The sequence below is a fragment of the Podarcis cretensis genome (genome assembly GCF_951804945.1).
Source record: "Podarcis cretensis genome assembly, chromosome: 16".
Lineage (NCBI taxonomy): Eukaryota > Metazoa > Chordata > Lepidosauria > Squamata > Lacertidae > Podarcis > Podarcis cretensis.
Window position 1 is genome coordinate 41610509 of NC_137186.1, and position 20702 is coordinate 41631210.

Here is a 20702-nt window from a genome sequence, read left to right on the forward strand (position 1 = left end):
GAATCTCCCCAGGACCAATCCAGCCCAGGCAAGATAAACCATGCTGACCCCTGCTCTAAACTAAGAGAAAATGTTATTTTGATCACAGTGAAAGATGTTTGGACAGCCTCCTTTATGGGAAGGAAAAATAGCCTTAGAGGCTCATTTAAAAGCCTCTGGAGAAAGAAAAGTTGCAACAGTCCTAGAAAGACTTAAACAAAAATATAGAAAGCTAACAAGAGACAGGCAAGAGGAAAACTACAATTCCCAAGGCCCATGTCTTGTTCAGAGTCAAGGGCTTGGGAGGCAGAGGAGGGGCTGGCCTTCACAGCTGGAGGGATGGGGTTGTAGCTGGCTCCCCTTGCATGTCAACAGAGGTAGTTTCACCCTTTGCAAAACTGATTCCCCATAATGAGGCAAGCTCATATGCGATAAGCACGTTGGGAAGAGGGTGAAAGGATGAAAGTTATCCAAGGAACTGGCATTGCCAGGAGATGCTCTTCTACTCAGAAATCTAGCTCAGAAATCATTACAAAACCCCTGCAAAGCAGGCTCATTGGGGCAGGATGATTAGATTACAGCCATGGATGCTTGCCTAAAGTTGTTTGTCGCTGAGACAAAGTTTAATTCAAGGTCTTTCCAGCTCATGTCTTGCTCTTTTCTTTTTCTACCCGTGCTTTCAGAAACTTTTATGAAGTCATAAAAATGTAATCAGTGGCACCTCAGAAGCTCCTTGTGCTCCAGTCCAGCCCCTTTTTTACTTGCCCCAACCTGACATCAGCTTCAGGTAACTGGCAGGCCATTGCTTAGTCAAAATAGACTGTGGAGGGGAGGCCTGGTAGGACCAAAAAGACCAATGGACCTGAGGTCCCCCACACCCTGATGTAATACTTGAGAGCATCCCCATGTAGGTCACATTACAAACAGTTACACATCACTTGGGAAGACAGGCGAACAAATACCAGTGTATTGGAAAAAGCAAAGATCACCAGTGTTGAAGCAATGATTCTTCAACATCAACTTCGTTGGACTGGTCATGTGGTTCGGATGCCTGATTATTGTCTTCCAAAGCAGCTACTGTATTCGCAGCTTAAGAATGGAAAGCGAAATACTAGTGGACAGTAAAAGAGGTTTAAAGATGCTCTCAAGGCAAATCTTTAGAAATGAGGTATAAGCACAGATGATTGAGAAACACCGGCCTGTGAGTGCTCCAATTGGAGAATAGCCTCTACCAAAGGTGTCATGGACTTTGAAGAAGCATGAACTCGGGAAGAAAGGGAGAAACGTGCTAAGAGGAAAGCACGTTTGGCAAACCCTCACCATGATCAACTCCTGCCTGGAAACCAATGTCTCCACTGTGGAAGGATGTGTGGATCCAGAATTGGCCTCCACAGTCACTTACGGACACACCATTGACCATGTTCATGGAAGACCATCTCACTTGGCTACGAGTGATCGCCAAAGGGTAGGTCATGCCTAGAGGCTATGGAACTGTGAAATGGTTTTTAAATAGCACTCAGCCTTTCCCCCACTATCCCTGCTTATTTCTTTCATTTATTTTTATTTTTCTGTGGAGGAGTATTTGAAAATGGTACCCCAGCTCTGCAATACGAAGAAACTATCCACTCTACCCCCTCAGAACATGGCTGCCTCCTCCTGCTAGAGGTTTTTCTCGAACCTTGCAGAATAGCTCTAAGGCTGATGTTGCTAAGGAGAGGGAGCTCCACAGGTCATGTTTTCCTTTAGCTGCATTTTCTGCTGGCATCATCTGTCCTTCGGGACAACTGACCTTGACGCAGGTGCAGGAGGAAAGCCTTGCCTGTGACCATTCTCAGTGGCATGTTCCACTAGGGAGGACTAAACCCTCCCAGCAGCTGTCTGTTAAAGGATGTGTGTGAGTGTGAGAATGAGAGAGAATGGTCTTCTCCTTTTGCGCCAACTGCACTAGCGGCCTATTCATTTCCAAGAGCAATTCAAAGAAGTGCAGGTTTAGACCTATAAAGCCCTTTCCAACTGCCTTTGATCAGGATCAACTGGTCAGTTCAACACAAATGACCAAAACCTCAAAATGAGAACCTTCACTGTACAGTGGTACCTCGGGTTACATACGCTTCAGGTTACAGACTCCGCTAACCCAGAAATAGTACCTCGGGTTAAGAACTTTGCTTCAGGATGAGAACAGAAATCGTGCTCCAGCAGCGCAGCAGCAGAGGGAGGCCCCATTAGCTAAAGTGGTGCTTCAGGTTAAGAACAGTTGTTTCAGGTTAAGAATGGACCTCCGGAACGAATTAAGTACTTAACCTGAGGTGCCACTGTACTAGGTCTACTTTCTCTACAGCATCCATAAATTTTATGCACCTCTAAAACTGCCTTTCCAATTGCTTAATCAACTAGTGTTTGGGTTGATTAATCTACCAGTTAAACTCAATTACAGCTACAACCTTGGTTGGTATATAATCCAGCCCAGGCATACACACACGCCCTTTTCCCTGGATGAGATTTCTCAGTATTCCAAGGCCCTCAAGTGGTTGAGAGGAGAAGCTCTTCTAAAGTTTGCATACCAAGATGCAAGTGAGCAGAAGAAGAAAACTGCATTATAAGATGATCCTAACCCCAAAGCATCTCATTTCTTGTTCTAGTGAGTAACCCCAAGTTGTGACAATAAATTAACCCCTGCTCCCCAAAACACCCATGCAATTACTAAAGACAAAATAAAGGTGGACAAGCAGTTGCAGATGCTCATTCTCAGTACAACTCTGGAGATAATTCCAAACAAGAAGAGAAAAAACAGAAGTGGGCATGGCAGTAACACCACCAGATTTTCCTTGTGTTAGGATCCATGACCACATTCTGCTCCTAAGAACAGCCAGCCACAAATGCCTGTGGGCCCTTGCAAGCAGAACATGAAGTGAGGGGATATAGCTCAGTGGTAGAGTATGTGTTTGGCATCCAGAAGGTCACAGCTTCAATTTATTTAAGCCAGCACCTGTTAGCTGACTGATGGTGACGGCAAGCCTCCCTTGCAACAAACAATTGGGAGTGCTTCAATATGTAAGGCTCCCGATTGTGCACTGGTATCTCCACTGGCTCTTCTCCTGGGGCAGGTGGGCAGGGACTGGAGACAACAGTCTTTGGGGGCAAATCAGTCCATCAGGCCAGAGGTTTCCCATCCCTCAGGCAAACATTAATGATCATCCCAGAGCACAACAGATACCTTTTCCCAGGGGCTACAGTCTATTTTGTGCACCTACTGCTAGAAATACCTGAAGATATTCCCCATATAAACTGTCCTGGATCCTGAGATCATATTCTGAGGCCCTTCTCCATGTGCCTCCTCATCATGAAGTCTGGAGGGTGGCAACACGAGAATGGGCCTTTTCTGCAGTGGCTCCGTTTGTGGAATGCTCTTCTGGGGGAGATTCACCTGGTGCCTTCATTATATATTTTCAGGCACCAGGCAAAAACGTTCGTCTTCAACCAGGTCTTTGGATGATTAATATTCTACGCCTTTTAAATGTGTTTGTGGGAAGGGGGGGGTTATTGTTTTGCTGTTTTATTTTATTTGTTTTCATGTTTTCATCCTGTATTTTATTCTGTGAACGGCCCCAATATCTTATGATAGAAGGGACTATATAAATCAAAAAGACAAGACAGACAGACAGAGCTGGCAAAGTTTCAGTCCCCGCTGGCATCCTTCCTTATACTGGTGTGCATGTGCTATACTGTGTATGCTTCTGGAGGAAGGGTGGTATATATAAATTGAATGAATGACTGGACAAACAAACAAAAACAAGCAAGCCAATAATATAATCAATAGTAACTAACTATATGAGTCTCTCTCCCCGCCCCCCCTGCTACTGGTCTCCTGCCTATCGGCTTCGCTTTGCCTATCCAGATGCCACCTCCTCCCCCCATGCCACAGAGGTAGCTGCTCCATACCCAGTTCTGCATTCTGCTGGGGAGCAACCACTTCCTCACTGTTGGCTTCGCTGGCCATGGAGCGGGTGATGCGGCCCTTGCGCCGGCCCTGGCTGTTGGCGGTTTTGCGCCCTTTAGAAGCAACGGCTTCTTTCTCGTCATTGTCCTCGCCAGACGTATCCTCGTTCTTCTCCCTGTGCGAGCCAGAGTGGGGGGAACAGAAGAAAACTATCACCATCAACCTGTGGTACTGATTTCCCTTGCCTCTCCCTCTTGCAAGAGAGGCACTTTCCCCACTTTGTTCTCTCTGCCTTGCAGAGGGCTGCAGTTTCTCAGCCACAGCTGTTGAGGGACCTAACAGAGACAGGTTGAAGACCAGGGCAGCCAAATCATCTTGGCTCCGTCTCCTCGTTTATCTTCCCAAAAGGGATCAGCTGAGAAACGCATCACGAAGCCCGGATGCCACAAAGCCAGATGCTCCTTCAAGCCAAGGATTAAGCCCCATTTAAGAAAGTAAGCAAACATATGCCAAATCATCCACAGAAGTCAAGTGGTGCTCATTTCACTTCCCTGTTAACCGGAGGACATGCCAAGTCTCTATGGCAATGCTCTGCTGCACAAGTAGCAGGATCAAGCTCAACAGTCCCTGCACCAGCATGTTCCTGCAATGTAGTGGGACAGACACCCAAGTAGCACTGTTGCAGCAACACTCCAAGATGCAACAGTACACAAGGGCAAAAGGAAGTGGCATAGATGCACCCTGTAAAGTTTTGTGCAAGTGACACTGGGGAGGACACAAAAACAATCCTGCTGGATCACCACAAAAGGTCCCTCTGGACCTGAGGTAGGGGACCTTTGGCCCTCCAGATGTTGCAGAGCAGCCAATAGTCAAGGCTGATGTGAGTTGTAGTCTAAATAATCTGGAGGGCCAGACCATTACCTTGTTTCATACTGCAGCCAACACATGCCTCTGGGAAGCCCACAACAGCTCAAGTGTGCTGCAGCTGACAATACGTCTCAAGCACTTTTTGTTAACAGCATAAAAAAGCTTCCCCTGAGAGTTTCCTTGAAACTCACTGGCAGCCATTCAACACTGTGCAGCTGTGTGTCTGCACACACCTTTTACGTTTATACATCGCTTTCTATTTCAAATGTAACTAAGCGGTGTACTGTCTAAAAAAATATGGAACACTTCACTAAATTGCATGAATTCCTATTTCTATTGGTTCTCCACTGTTACATTTGTGTTAGAAATTGTCTTTATCATGTCAATGTTATAGCAGGTCATCTATCCCCCCACCATCCCAATCTGCTCCTTATCACTGTGTGTGTTGTGTTGGGATATGCTTCCTTTGTTTAGTGTCTCTGCAGTGAGTGCCTAGCAATTTCAATCAGAAAAAGATATTGGATAGCGATTCCAGGACTTGGAGAGTTGCTGCCAGTCCGTGTGCATTTGGATGTGGGGTTTGCTGTAGTAGTCTTCCTGGTTACAATGCTAGTGCTTCTGTCCCTGTTCCCAACATTCATTTTACACTGCATTACCTGTTTAGTTATGGATCTGTGGCTTTCCGGTCAGTATGCTGCCACGACACGCCAAATATCATTTACAGCACTGGGTGTGGTGCAGCATAATAGCATCCGTCATTGGACATGCCACCACTATTTATGAGTATGCTTGCTTCTGTTCCCTCATGATCCCCCCATGGAAACAACAGAAAAGAACTGGATGCCAGAATACCACTCCAAATTTCAACATAGGCATGACCCACAAAAACCACAGGAAAATCACAGCGTGAAACTCCAGCAATTTTCTGGGCTAACAGGGTTAAGCAATTAAAACAGAAATTAGCACTAAACCTCCATCAGATTCTGCTAGATTTCCAGAAGTGGCTTTTATGATGTGTGAAAGATCACATAAAAGGTGGGAATTATCAGGTGAGGAAACATCAGGAAAATGGAATAAAGTAGTCTCAGAGTAGCCAGTACCGGGACCTGGAGAACTGCTGCCAATCAGGGTACACAATATTGGTACACTCCAGACAAACCAATTCTCTGACAGATTACAAGAAAGCTTCATATGTAGGTCAGGGAATATGTGAAACAAGATTAGTATTTTGTTTAGGAAAACTGTGCTTCACCTTTCCCCTAATGCTTTCATTTTCTATTTTCACTATATTGTGTGCCATCTGGGACTAGGCCTTGAGCCTTGATTCTGCCAGCCAATGTCTGGAGAAGGGAGCGCTTCTGCCTTGCACCTTGGAGGCAGGAAGAGGGAGCTGGTAAGCAGGTGCTGTCGTGCTGGCTCTTGGGTTGCTGGAAGGGAAGAGAAGTGGTCAGACTTACTTTGTCAGTTCCTCTTTGTCGTTTTCTGCTTCTGGCTTCTCTTCCTCCTTCTCTGTGTCTTTCTCCTTTTCTTTTTCATCTTTCTCGTCTTGGCTGCTACGGGGCATCTGTTGCTGCTGCTGCTGCTGCTGCTGCTGCTGCTGCTGCTGCTGCTGAGAAATGGAGAAAAGGGAAGCCAAAACCAATGAGCACCTGGGTGACACTCAAGGGATGCCAGAGACACACCAAGGCAAGAGAGCTAAAAGGAAAGGAGAAAAATAACTCTCCCCCCCCATGCTTCATATTGTTACAGATTTTTTTGTGACTGAATGCAATTATAAGGCAATCGTTTTATTTTATGTTTTTAAGTTATTTATATGCCTTCCGCCAATAAAAAAAAAAATATTTTCAGGGTGGCTTATAAATAAAACAATAAAGCCAGAGTAGAATCTTTTATTTATTTAGATTTCTTGCCCACTCCAAACCATAGCATCCCACGGTGGGTTACAACAGTAAAATAAACAATTATAAAACAAATAAAACAGCTACAACAATAACCCAGGAAAAGTGTGAAAACAATTAAAAACATTTCCATACAGAGAGCAGTTCCATCTATAAAGATGACACAAACATTGGGCGGCCTCCAACAAACACGTCCCATCAGTGCAATGATTTTCATTTGCGCAATGGGGCTTTCCTGCTTCTCTTCCCCCTCGTGCACCCTCTGCCCTCCCCAACTCAGCTTGCCGCCCTGAGTATTTCCATCGGCTGTCCCCTCCACCTTAATGTCTCTTCTTAGACTCACTGAATTGTAGAATTGGAAGGGACCCAAAGGGTCATCTAGCACAACCCCCTGCAATGTAGGAAACACAATTAAAGCATCCCCCCACGCACTTCTTTGTGGCAATTGTTCCCATAAACCTATGTCCTAAACAAGGAAGAAATCCAGGTCTAATGTGCCAACACATATATCTTTTACTCTGGGAAACATAAATGAAGTGCCAAGCCGTCCCAAACAATATGCTTGCACACACACACTATTGTTAAACCATCTGTGTGGCCAGGAAGCAGCAGTGGAAAGTATTTAATGCAAGGGCTGGGGAGGAATATCTGGCACTGCATTTCGGGTATGCCAGCTTTCCATGTAAGAGCCAACTTTCTACGAAAGGAGCTGGATTCTTTCACTCACAATGGGGAGAACAGATATGGCCATGTCGCATTCCACAATACTCTTCCCATAAGCATTCCGCAACAACAATTTATACAACATGCAAGTTACTCCTGGAAGTGTTTCATCTACATAGTCTATTTTTTTTTTCAAGATTTGCCATTTAGATGTGCTGCAGCAATGTTAAGAGGAAGGCAAGAATGGAGAGGGAGGAGGGTGTGGAGATTTCCCCATACTTTCCCCTGCTGACACAAGGGACAGAAACTTGTTTTTAAGCAAGAAATGAACCAACCAAACTGATGGTCAAGAAGGCAACGCTAGATATAAACTGGGACACAGAAACTTAGGAAGCTCCTTTATACTGAGTCAAGACTATTGGTCCACCTATCTCAGTGCTGGAAGAAGTGCTGCCAGTGTAGACCAAGATTTCAGATGGGGTTTCCCTAAGCCCTACCTGGAGATGCCAAAGATTGAACCTGGGACCTTCTGCATGCAGAAGAGATACCCAACTGTGAGCCACAGCCCTTCCCCCAAGATGAAAGGCGTCACAAATAAGAAGGTTAGGGAGAAAGGAGTGGAGTGCACAAGGTGCTGAGAAAGGAAGGAGCAGATCTCTCCTGCTGCCAAAAGCAACATAAGTCTAATCTTCTCATCCTTGATGCACTTTCTAGGTGCTGATGGATTTAATGGGAGTGGCCACCCAAGAGGAGAGTGTCTGCAAAAGCTGGAACTTGCACACGCACCCTGCACAAATCTACTTTGACCACCAGAAGAGAAAAGCACAGCTGGCAAAACACACCCATATCTAGGTTCCATTGCCTGTGCTGGTTGGGTCTGCAGTTGTGCCTAGCCCTGAGCAGGTGCCAAATGCTAAGTTCTTTGAGGACACACTAGACACTCCACAGGTCGTGGACCTTGGGGAGAAGGCATGGTCTCCTGGAACCAACATTTAGTATATCCTTGAGGGGCCCACTGGTAGGAGGCCTGTTGAAGAAGCCCTGGAGTTGTTAGGAGGCCATGGAACCAATCCTCTGTGCTTGAGAACCCTGGCACCAAAAGGTCCAGGTCCAGGTTGAAAAGAGATGACATAGCCTGCATCCATGGACACAGAGTTGTCACGTGGCTTCTAATTAAAAGGATCTACTTGTGAGCACACAATCCCTGGTACTTATTTACTAAAAGCAGATGCAGTTAGTGTGTGGTCTAAGAGGCCACACTATAGGAGGTCTCCCTCTTGAGCTCTGCAGCTGTTGGAAACAATACAGGTCTCTGGTGTCGGGTTCCAGATTCCCCTGCATTGCTGTTTTAACCCTTGCCTGAGCAGTCTGTGCTATTGACCTTAGACTAGCCCTTTTCAACTATGAGTCCTCAGATGCTGTTGGATGCCAGTTGGATGCCAGTGGCCAGGGATGATGGGAATTGAAGTTCAAAAACATCTGGGAACCCAAGGTTAAGAAAAGTTGCCTTAGACTGTAGCCTGACCTAGCCTCTGGATGTTTTGGATTTAGACTGGTTCCCTGCGCTTGGATTTGGCTTGTTGAGACTATGCTGCAGCTTGAACCCTACTTTCTTGGGTAAATGCTATGCCTTACCTCCTGGGACTGAAACTCTAGCCTCTGAGGGCAACTCCTGGAGCATGGCATCTGTTGGGAGTCCAACAGCACCTTCAGGATGCCAGTTAGCAAAGGCCGCCCTCTACAGAACTCACAGCATGATCAGAAGGCCCAGGAACCTTAACTAGGATTTCAGCAACCTCCTGGCTGACCCTGCGGGGAAGGCCACAGCAGGCTCTATTAAACAGAATGGGAAGGTTCTACAAAGAACATCCTGCTTCCCCTCCAGCTCAAGAAGAGACTTTAGCAGCTGCTTTACCTTTAAAGTTGTCAAAAGAGAGAAATCAAAAGCTGAATCAGACATGCGTAGGAGGAGCAGCTGGAAGTGAATCACTGGAAGGTGACAAGAAAGCTGGAGGATGTGGCTGTCATACCAGTTTACTTTACTCTACACAAAAAAATCCCTTTATTGAAAAAGGGAAAGAAAGAAAAGGAAGCACAACTCTAGTAGAAACACACATGCACGATCACACACGCATTCCTGCCGCCTCAATCGCTGCTTTTGCAAAATGCTTCTTTGGTGACTAAGGGGACTCTTTGGGCCTCAAAGAGTCACATCTTTTAAGAATGCTAGAAGATCAAGCACCTCCTCAAACCCTTTGACTGCAAAGGGCATCTACCGCAGCAGCAGACTGTGGCGTTGCCAGTGCCGTTACTATGAAAGATCTTTTATGGCTGCAGAAGTATGACAACGCGACATATATTGTTGCATCCACAACGTTTCGAAAGTAATAAGGTAAATTGATCTCGTGGGCTTAGATGGAGGGAGAGGAAGGAAACCCAAGCAACTTCCACCTATAACATTGTCAGCTTCACTCCCAAATGGGTATAGGAACTTTCTCATTACAGACAACAAAGACAACACCCAAACTGTAGTCCATGAGCTTTATTCAGGTTGTCCACAGCACACACAACTGTATTTTATTGTACTGTATTTTATTGTACTACCATTTCAGTTATATGGAATGCAAAATGTAATACAATCAAATACAATAAAAAGTAAAAAAAAATACAATTAAAAATCAAACAGCCTCTTTGCAATTCCTGCAACAGGCAGAAACATTATTGTCCCCAAAGACCTTCAGTAATTTCAAGTGTTCCATGTGGAAAAAGGTCTGGTGACCACTGCACTAAAGGACAAGTTCTTTGGAGAAACCTCCTGTTCACGTCCAGGCAGCCCAAAGAAGATGAATGGGGGGAAAACAGTTCAGAGCAAAAACAAAAAAGTAGCTTGGAGCTCACAGAAATGAGATCAAAACTGGGAACTTTATAAAGGTATGCATCTGGGTTGCAAAGGAGCACAATCCCCTTTGAGTTCAGTTTATTTACTGCACTTTTGTCCTCCATGAAGCTCAAGACAGCATACCTGGTTCTCCCACCTCCTACAACAACCATATCAGGCAGGTTAGGCTGACAGGAAACACCTGGCCCAAGATCATTCAGCAACCTTCATGGCTAAGTGGGGACTTTGGGCTGTATTCAACTAACTTCCACTCAAGAGCAGACTCATTAAAATGAACAACCATGATTAACTTAGGCCCTGTAATTTCAATGGGTCTACTCTGAGGAAATGTTAGCTGAATACAAGCCTTCAACTGTGATCTCTCCAGGCCTAGTCCAAAACTTTAACCACTATGCTCTGCTGGTCCTTACACTGTCTACAAGTATGTCAGGAGAGGGCTGCATCTATAGGCTTGGTCATGGCAGCCCCTCATGGCCTTAGTCAGCATCAGGTTCAGAAGGTCAGGTTCTGAGAAGAGGGTGAAAGGGTACGACCACGACATGCACAATAGCGGGAAGATGATGCTTCTGTTAAAGCAGATGATGTACAGGTAATGCTGATCGGAGGTTCTTCCTCCATTTTATTCATTATATTTCTATGCCACATTTCCTCCATTTTATCCTCACAGTGAGCCTGTAAAAGTAGGTTAGGCTGAGAGGCAGAGACTGACCCAAAGCCATGCAGTGAGCTTCATGGCTGAGCGGGGATTTCAATGCTGGAAACAGGCTAAGGGACAGGTTCCAAGACAGCACTCAAGCATCAGAAGAAGAACCAGGTCCACAGTCAAATACAGGCAAGGGTCAAATTCTTAGGCAGCGTCCAGACTGGAAGAGCAAGCAGGGAGGCCAGGGATTTATAAGGCCTGGTGGACAGGGATTGGCCCTTTCGGTCAGCTGACTGGGTGTCCAGTTAGGCTGTTACCACAACCCAGATGGTGCCCTGAAATCCCAGAGAATAGTCTACTGGGATTGCAGAGCTGGTGGAACAAGAATGCAAGGACCATCAGCTCATCTGCCTAAGAGGACCCCCCCTCACCTCACCCCCAAAAAAGAACACTTCAGGCCTTAACAGTCCCTGTGACCTATGTCTCACTAGCAACACCAGCATCCTCTGCCTAGATAAGGAAGCAGTGCAGACTTCTGCTTAATGTTTTCCTGAACTCTTTAACTCCTCTCCCTTTGAACGACTGAAGGAGGTGGATCAGCAGCGGGAGAACCTTGGAGCCAGCTATCATCTCAGATAAAGAACTGGAAAATTCAGAAAAGGGCTCCCCACCTGCTGGCAACCGAACAGTTATCAAGAGCACTCTGCCACAGTTGGCTTGATTAAGTCCTTCGGCCTTTGCCAAGTGCCCTCCAGATGTTTTGGACTAGAGCTCCCACCAGGTCCAGCCACTAGGGCCTATCTCCACATTACACAGATGACAGAACTCTGTACTAGTTTTACATTTTTCTTAAGCCACTCCCCACCCGCATATGCACACCAAACACCCCTTTATGTAGTAATCACACCAGGGAGCTTCATCGCCACCAGCCCTCTGTCCCGCAAACATTATATTAATTTGCTCTGAGATTTCCAACCTGGAAGGGCATTAGAACATTATACATAATCGAACACACTGGCAGAGGTACTGCCCAAATTCTCACAGCTTGTTGCAGAAAATGTAGTTCTGCTTGCAGAATTCAATGACCTTTGGTTAAACTTGGACCAGAACCAAAATACATATATGAGAAAATGGGTGTGAGATTTGGATCAAGGAATAACCAGAAACAATGGAAATGGATTTGGAACAACTTCCATTCCAATATAATTCTAGCAGACCTGAAGGAGAACTATTTTTAAACCCTCTATCAGTGATATCTAGCACCTTGAATTGAATTTAATATATAAATTAGGATCAGAGAAATGTTGGAGATATGGATTAAATAAAGCAGTTTACATGCAAATCTTCTAGGATTGTTCTCAAAGAGAAACATTCTGGAAATCTATTCAGGCTAATATCTCTGATATATTAGGATATTACATACCCATGGAACCTAAAATATTTCAGCTTGGTTATCTAAAAGATGTTATTCTGGAAAATGATCAAGAACTAGCTGCTAAGATTGTTGCAGCTAAAAATGGGGGTGGGGGCAATTTGTCATACTATATCTCAGTGAATTGAGAAAAATTGGTCCATAGAAACTAACTTACTACGAAAGAATACATATAAACCAGCCTAACAGCTTTATGGAGAAATGGGCATTTTGGGGTAATGTTTTGGAACAAGTTCAGTGAAAATGTTCAACCTTATGCTGCTTTCAACCACCAGTAACACCATTTCCTTCTGCTCTTTATCTTTGGCTTATTTTCACAAACAAACAAACAAACAAACAAACAAACAAAGTAGCTCAATTCTTAGGTAATGGGCAATCCTGGAAGCTGCTTAGCCAGGTGACAGGACTGCCTCTTCCTGCAGCAAGCAACATACAGACAAATGTTCAGTCAAAACATCTTCCCATGCCCCAAAGATACTGCAACTGGGAGGCTGTACTCCAAATACAGCTAGCTGGCTGCATCAAATGTGGTCCAGAGGGAGCCATCACAATTCCCTGGCTATAAACCAGAATGATGGTCCGGTTTTAAAACAGCTCTGGACTCAGCCTCCAGGAAAGCCTCTGTAATGGAACTCTAGATGCCAGAGTTTGTCTTTAAGGTTGTGTTCAAAACAAAGATGTCAATTCAGTGCTCAGTTACAGGCAAGAAACGGCAATCCACACAACCACAAAAGGTGACACATGGGGTTTTCTGTTATTGTTGATCCATGTGATTGTGCTGCAAACGGATGTTAGCAGGTTATCAGGGCACACAATGTCCCAGTGCAGTGAGGTAAAATGTTAACTGGGCTTGGACCTGGGAGGCAGTTGAATCCCAGAAGTGCCACAAGAAGAACACTCTTTCCTAACCTCCATTTCCCATTTCTAAAATGGGAATGACAGTGACAGTTCCACTGTAACGCTGTGAAGGTTGCAAAACTTCCTTGCAAAATAAAAGGGTTATATAAATAAATGGACACTTGCTGGATTACCCCAAAGACCCTTCTAGTTCAGGGTTAGCCAGCATGGTGCCCTCCAGACTACAATCATCCCTGACCACTGGCCACGCTGACTGGGGATGATGGGAACTGGAGTCCATTAACATCAAGAAGGCACCATGTCAGCTACCCCTGACTGGTCCAACACTCTGTTTCTCCAAAGTCACTAGGCAGATGCCCTTCGTGAGAGCAAGAGAATGGAGGAGGAATGGTCGCCCCCCAATTGTGCCTGCTATTCACATCTGTGCTCATTACTTTCCTGTAAGGCATACTCAAGCAGACACCTGAGTTTGAGGGTGGGGTGGGTGTGCCTATTACTATAATTATTATTGAATTTATATACTGCTCTATATCCAGAGGTCTCAGGGCAGTTAAATATGGGTATGTATGTATTCAAAGGTGAATGCACAAGTTCCACTGTCCATGGAGGCGCAGATCAATTCTGTGTCCAGGACAGCTGTCTGTTAGCTCCATCTGGTACACAGGCTGAGACCCTACCTGCCCACAGACTGTCTTTTCAGAGTGGTGCATGCTCTGGTTATCTCCTGCTTAGACTACTGCAATGCGCTCTACGTGGGGCTACCTTTGAAAGTGAACCAGAAGCTAGAACTAATCCAGAATGTGGCAGCTAGACTGGTGACTGGGAACGGGAGCAGAGACCATATAACACCGGTCTTGAAAGACCCACATTGCCTCCCCGTACATTTCCGAGCACAATTCAAAGAGTTGGTGCTGACCTTTAAAGCCTTAAATGGCTTCGGCCCAATATACCTGAAGGAGCGTCTCCACCCCCATCATTCAGCCCGGACACTGAGATCCATCTCCGAGGGCCTTCTGGCGGTTCCCTCATTGCGAGAAGCCAAGTTACAGGGAACCAGGCAGGGGGCCTTCTCAGTAGTGGTGCCCACCCTGTGAAATGCCCTCCCATCAGATGTCAAGGAAATAAACAACTATTTGACTTTTAGAAGACGTCTGAAGGCAGCCCTGTTTAGGGAAGTTTTTAATGACTGGTGTTTCAATGTATTTTTAATATTTTGTTGGATGCCGCCCGGAGTGGCGGAAACCCAGCCAGATGGGCGGAGTATAAATAAATAATTATTACTATTATTATTAGGGCCCTCTGAATACCCGGTTGTTTGAATATCCCAACAGCATGGAGCCTCTATACAAATGGTTGTTTAAGAAATGGCCTGTTATTGGGGCGCAGCTAAAAGTGTATTCCTGTGCAGATATGTCCTACACACTAATAATAATTTTATTATTTGTACCCTGCCCATCTGACTGAGTTAAAAAGAAACTCAACCTTAAAATCTGTTTCCATTTTTCTTAGGGAAAACTCCTTAAAATTACTACACAGATGACATCACACTTCTCTGCAAATGCTAAAAATGTTTTCCTCTATGTCACCTAATAGTTGGAGGGGTTGCAATAAACTTGGTACATATTATCATTTATTGTGGGAATGTAAGCTGGTGCAAGATTTTTGGAACTTAATTTTGCCAGAAATGATGACTATTATTAAAGAAACTATTGTTTTTTACGGAATATTTTATATTGGCAGCATGAATAGTAATTTCAACCATGCAATTTCAATGGAAAACTTAAATCTTACCCTGGACGCCTGGTACCACTCACTCTGAAATACAGCTATAATGGAGGATATTATGCCTAATTTGAGACCAACAAGGACAGGCACCTCCAGATGATGATGATAATAATAATAATAATAATGTTTGTTTATACATACCCCACCCATCTGGCTGGGTTTCCCCAGCCACCCTGGGTGGCTCCCAACAGAATATTTATAATAATACAGCGGAACCATCACTTTCAAGAAAACCCTCATCACCCCTGGCAAATCTGGAGCTATACTTGCTAATCCAATACTGTTGATAGCCCTAACTTGGGCTTTGTTATTTAAACCCAAGTGCCACTGTATGCATTCTACGTGCCTAGTTTATAGTTTTGTTTTTCAGCTGTTATAATTGTTCTGCCTGTTCTATATACATTGTGAAATCGGGTGTATGGGTGTGACCTGGTGCCCTCCAGAAGTTGATATACTACAACTCCCATCATCTCTCACCACTGAGCTAGCTGGCTGATACTCATGGGATTTGGAGTCCAACCACATCTGGGATGGTCACAGCTTCCCTATCCCTGTCCTAAAGCAACTTCTGGCACATTTCTGCTGCAAACATGAATCAATCATTGGCTGCATCTTACTTGTGATGCATTTCTAGTGTTTCTGAGTTTGCATTTTAAATTTTCTTGTACATTGTCTTGAGACCCAATGTGTAAAAACGTGTAAAATTTCCCCCCAAACAATCTTGTTCTGCCTGCCACTGCAAGCGAGACCCCCTGCTGACTACAGTTCTCCAAATTACCGACAGAGTCGGCAGGTCGGACGCTCTGAGAAAAACTACAGTTCCTGGGGTTCTCTTGGGACTGGGGACAGCAACACCCACCTAAGTTAGGACCTATTTGTGCCTGTACATAAGTAGCCTTAGCGCCCTTCAAAACAAAAATAAAACCCATCAGCTTCAACAGGTGCAGTTCCAAGCCCCGCCCTGCCCTCCGCGCACTCCAAAATAATACTGTGGTGTTATGAAAATAAATGTGCTCCTTCCAGGCCACTGCTCAAAGGCACCAGTCCTCGTCAGCTGTTAGTGATCAGCCCCTGGGGCCTTGAGGCTGATGGCACCGTTCCCTGCCTCCGCATATTAATTATAAACAGCTGCTCACCTTTGTCCTAATTTCCAGTTGCATCCTGAGCGGCCCAGGCTGCCAGCATTCTCCCCACCCCACAAAAGTAGGGGGGGAAAGCCAAGCGAGTTAGTTCCCACATCTACGCAATTGCAAGCACACACACATATCACCAGGGAAACACCACCCAGCAGATAGCTTATCTTCAGAATAGCACGCTGGCTCATATAAACAGAGCACAGGCGGTTGCAACATTTTCTGCCTTGGCCATGCCAGACTGAATCTCTGAACGGATGCTTCTCTCTCCCTCTCCCTCCTCGGGACCTGTTCCTGGCACCCTCCTTCCCACACGGCCCAAGCGTACGAGGAACACAGTTCCCAAACCCCAACAGCCTCTCTCTTCTTCATCACCCTGTTCCAACCAACTTCCACGGCTGCGAGGTTTTGGCGGGAAGCAGCTGAACAATTGGGGAGGGGAAAGAGAAGACTTTGTCTTTTTGGGAGAAGTTTCCACACACAAGACCCTCAAAAGACACCCCTCCCCTCCCCAACAACAGGCAAGGACCCCTTTTTAAAAGCCTGGCACCCTGAATCAGCCAAGGCGGAGGGAAGAAGCACGTCCCCATTTGGCTCTTGAGGCAAAGAGGACTTTCCTCGAGCCTTTGTGGAAATCTCCTGCCAAAAGCTCCCTCACAGCAAGGTCTAGGCCAAGTCTGTCCAGAGCACCGGACGTCCCTGCCTTCCCCCGGAGAACCCCCTGTCTCCCTGCAGAAGTGCTCAGCCTCCAGCCCTGCTGTCCCAGAGAGCCCCCCATCACCTCCTCCTGCTGCCCCCGGTGCCTTTTCACAGCTCGGCCATCCCAGCTCGGCGTGCCTTACGCTCTCCGACTCAAATGGCTTCCTGGCGATTTGCATAGTTGAGCCGTAAACCAGCCACGGCATTCCTGTTATGATTTTGCAATCTACTGGAATAACACGGTCGCTCTCAGTCGAGCCGATGAGTCATGAGCTATAAAACCACAGCCCTCGTCACCGGGAGCTTGCAGTGTTGGCTACAGCCTGTGAGTGATTAATATCCGAGGATGGCAAACTCAACCCTGCAGCATGCCTGCCTCCTAATTCCTCCCTCCCCTCTCCGATTCTTAGGCTCTCAGAGGGTGCCAAGGTCCTAGTCTCTGTTGCCCTGCCAGGACAGGACACAGGCAGCCACGGTAATTCTTCAAGACAGATACCCAGTAACACACAAATGAAAAAACAAACAAACAAACCCTTGGATGTTGGTTTGTCTGTGTGACTCAGGAACCAACTCTTGCTTTTTTAAACTTCTGGAGCTCTGGCTTTTGATCAAAATCAAACATATGTACATGCTTTGTTCCTGGGACAAAATAACCTTCCACCAAAACACACCACAGATCTGCTCCAGTCACAAAAAAAGGGTCTAATAGGGGTTGTTTATTTGGGTTTTTTGCTTCCCATAATTGCCTCTTTGATGACAGAAACAGCCACTAGGCCATTTGCCCACTTCGCCATGTCCCTGGACAACAACCAGGGCAGGTATTCCTAGAGGGATCCTTGGCCAGCATTGTCACAGAATTGCAGAGTTGGAAGGGACTCTGAGGGTCATCCAGTCCAGCCCCCGCAATGAAGGAACCTCAATTAAAGCATCATGACAAATGGCCATCCACCTCCTGCTTAAAAACCTCCAAGGAAGGAGAGTCAACCACCTTCTGAGAGAATCTGTTCCACAGTTGTTGCCGCCAGAAAGCTCTTCCTGATGTTGAATCGCAATCTCCTTTCATGTAACTTGAAGCCACTAGCTCAGGTCCTACCCTCCAGAGCAAGAGAAAACAAGCTTGCTCCATCTTCCGTGTGACAGCCCTTTAGATATTTGAAGGTGACTGTCTTCTCTTTTCCAGGCCAAACATACCCAGCTTCTTCAAGCACTCCTCACAAGTCTTGGTTTCCAGACTCTTGATCATCTTGGTTGCCCTCTGCCTCTGCACATGTTCCAGCTTGTCAGTATCCTTCTTAAATTGTGGTGCCCAGAACTGGACACAGTACACCAGCTGGTGTCTGACCAAGGTAGAATAGAGTGGTACTACTACTTTCCTTGATAGAGGGCTATACTTCCTGTTGATGCAGTCTAGAATAGCATTTGCATTTTTTGCTGCTGCATCACATTACTGACTCAAGTTAAGCTTGTGGTCTACGAAGATTCCTAGATCCTTTTCACGTGTACTACTAGCAAGCCAGGTGCCCCCATCTTATATTTGTGTAGCTGGTTCTTCCTGTCTAAGTGAAGAACCTGACATTTCTCCCTATTGAAATTCATTTTGTTACTTTGGGCCCAGCTCTCCAATGTGTTAAGGTCTTCTACCTTCTGCAGCATTAGCTAGCCCTCGCCGCTTGGTGTCATCTGCAAATTTGGTGAGCATCCTCTCAATTCCTTTATCCAAGTTGTTTATAAAGACGTTGACAGAACCCTGCAGCAGTGCAGCCCTCTCCAGGTATTCTGCCATCTGTTCCTGCCCCCCACCGCCTACTGCCACTGATATTCAGGGGCATTTTGGTCTTCAGAGTACCACTAAGCTATCGTGGCTCATTACAGTAGCTGGATCTATTTTGCCTTCATTTTAACATTTCTCCCTTTAAATCCATCTAAAACCAGTGGCCACTGCCACTTAATTCTTTAGCTTAATTGAGCTTTTGTGCAAAGAAGCACAGCTCTCAGTGCACCCTGCTCACAAGGACTTTGCACGTGATTTGACTACATTTGAACGTATTTCACAGAGGCAGCAATTTTGTGCAGATATCTATATAGATATGTGCAGGGCTCATATTAACTTATATGTTTAAGATTTGTGTACTGAAAGCCACAGTATCTGCAATGTAAATTGATGGAAGTCTGCTATTATTCTACTGCTGGTATTATTATTATTATTATTATTATTATTATTATTATTATTATTATTAGTTTTTCCTTCTTCCTCCTATATTTTTCCATATTTTTTCTTTCCTCATTAAATATGCAAGTAAGCTAAAATGTGTGAAAAGAGACCAGTGCTTCACACACAGACAGAACAATCTGTCCGCAGACTGTCTCGCCCAAGTAGTGCATGCTCTAGTTTTCTCCCGCTTGGACTACTGCAATGTGCTCTACATGGGGCTACCTTTGAAGGTGACCCAGAAACTACAACTAATCCAGAATGTGGCAGCTAGACTGGTGACTGGGAGTGGCCGCCAAGATCACATTAACACCAGTCCTGAAAGACCTTCATTAGCTCCCAGTATGTTTCTGAGCACAATCCAAAGTGTTGGTGCTGACCTTTAAAGCCCTAAACAGCCTCGGTCCTGTATACCTGAAGAAGCGTCTCCACCCCCGTCATTCAGCCCGGACACTGAGGTCCACCTCTGAGGGCCTTCTGGCGGTTCCCTCTCTGCAAGAAGAGGGCCTTCTCAGTAGTCATGCCCACCCTGTGGAACACCCTCCCATCATGTGTCAAGGAAATAAACAACTATTTGACTTTTAGAAGACATCTGAAGGCAGCCCTGTTTAGGGAAGCTTTTAATAGCTGATGAATTATTATATTTTAATGTTTTGTTGGAAGCCGCCCAGAGTGGCTGGGGAAACCCAGCCAGATGGGGGGTATAAATAATAACATTCACAATGTAGATCGACTCTTTTCCATGTCTGCTCAGTCGCTAGCAGAATCTGGGAGTGGGCGGTACTTAAACTTTCCCCCATCCTATGCCTCCCCTCTCTGCGCCTAAACCTACTACGCAGAGAGGACGTGGGCAAAGGGGGACCTACCTCCACCCCGCTTTGTTCATGCTCGGTGCTGTGGCTCTCCCTTGCATCCTCTGAGCCCTGCACCCCTTCCCCACTGGAGGCGTGGCTTCCCTCCTCTGCAGAGGAAGTGCTGCTTCTCACGATCTTTGGAGGCTCCCTGTAACCCAACTGCCCTTCAACCTCTCGCCTCTGAGTTGATGGCAATTCCCTGACAATTATCATCATCATCATCACCTTGAGTGTGCTCCTGGTGGACCTTACTAATCATTGCATGCAGAAGACAATGCGACTTTTAGCATACACAGAGTCATCTGGGGCCCTACTTTTTTTTTTAAAAAAAAGGATATTATATACAAGAGGCAGCAGGAAGCCATGTTAGATAGGGAGGTGTTCAGAGGAACACAGCAGGTCAGCTTTACCGGGCCTTCTGCCTCAATTGCCAGCATCCATTCCAGCTGCAAGAGTGGGAGAGGTAAGAAGAAGGACTGTTTCATCGCAGGAAAACCAGCTCCATCGCTAGGCTCCTCCTGTCCTTGAACTGTTTCCAATCCAGCTGGTCATTTTAAGAACTGTTCTTTTAACTTTTAAGAACTGGTGCCTGAGGTTGCTTTTTCTCCCCCTTCTTCTCTCTCCATCCCCCTTTCTTCTTGTGTTTTGTCTTTTAGGTTATAAGCCAGGGACCGTCTTGTTTTAATCAACTGCCTATAAACCGTTGTGTGAGAGTCGGTGGCTGAACCGTTAGGTACAGATGTTACAAATAAATAAATGAGCAGCATCAAGTACTTCCATTGCTCAGGGGGGCACAGCTAACTGCTGTGCTGCTCACATATTCTGCAAGAAGAGGCATATGATAAA

At 45.7% G+C, this 20702-nt stretch overlaps 1 protein-coding gene across 24 annotated transcripts in view; it reads right to left on the bottom strand.

Annotated features, from left to right (window-relative positions):
- Positions 1–20702, bottom strand: part of NCOR2 (nuclear receptor corepressor 2) — a 352014-nt gene that overhangs the window by 133866 nt on the left and 197446 nt on the right. For 12 of the 24 annotated variants that reach the window (XM_079957706.1, XM_079957722.1, XM_079957721.1 and 9 more), the window contains exons 15-16: positions 6241–6386; positions 3919–4091 (exon numbers count right to left, since the gene is read on the bottom strand). In XM_079957706.1, the coding sequence (XP_079813832.1) occupies positions 3919–4091; positions 6241–6386 (319 nt within the window). Of the gene's footprint in view, positions 1–3918; positions 4092–6240; positions 6393–16097; positions 16137–16875; positions 17017–20702 lie in introns of those variants that run through there. The other 12 variants (XM_079957718.1, XM_079957725.1, XM_079957723.1 and 9 more) reach the window with 9 other exon arrangements.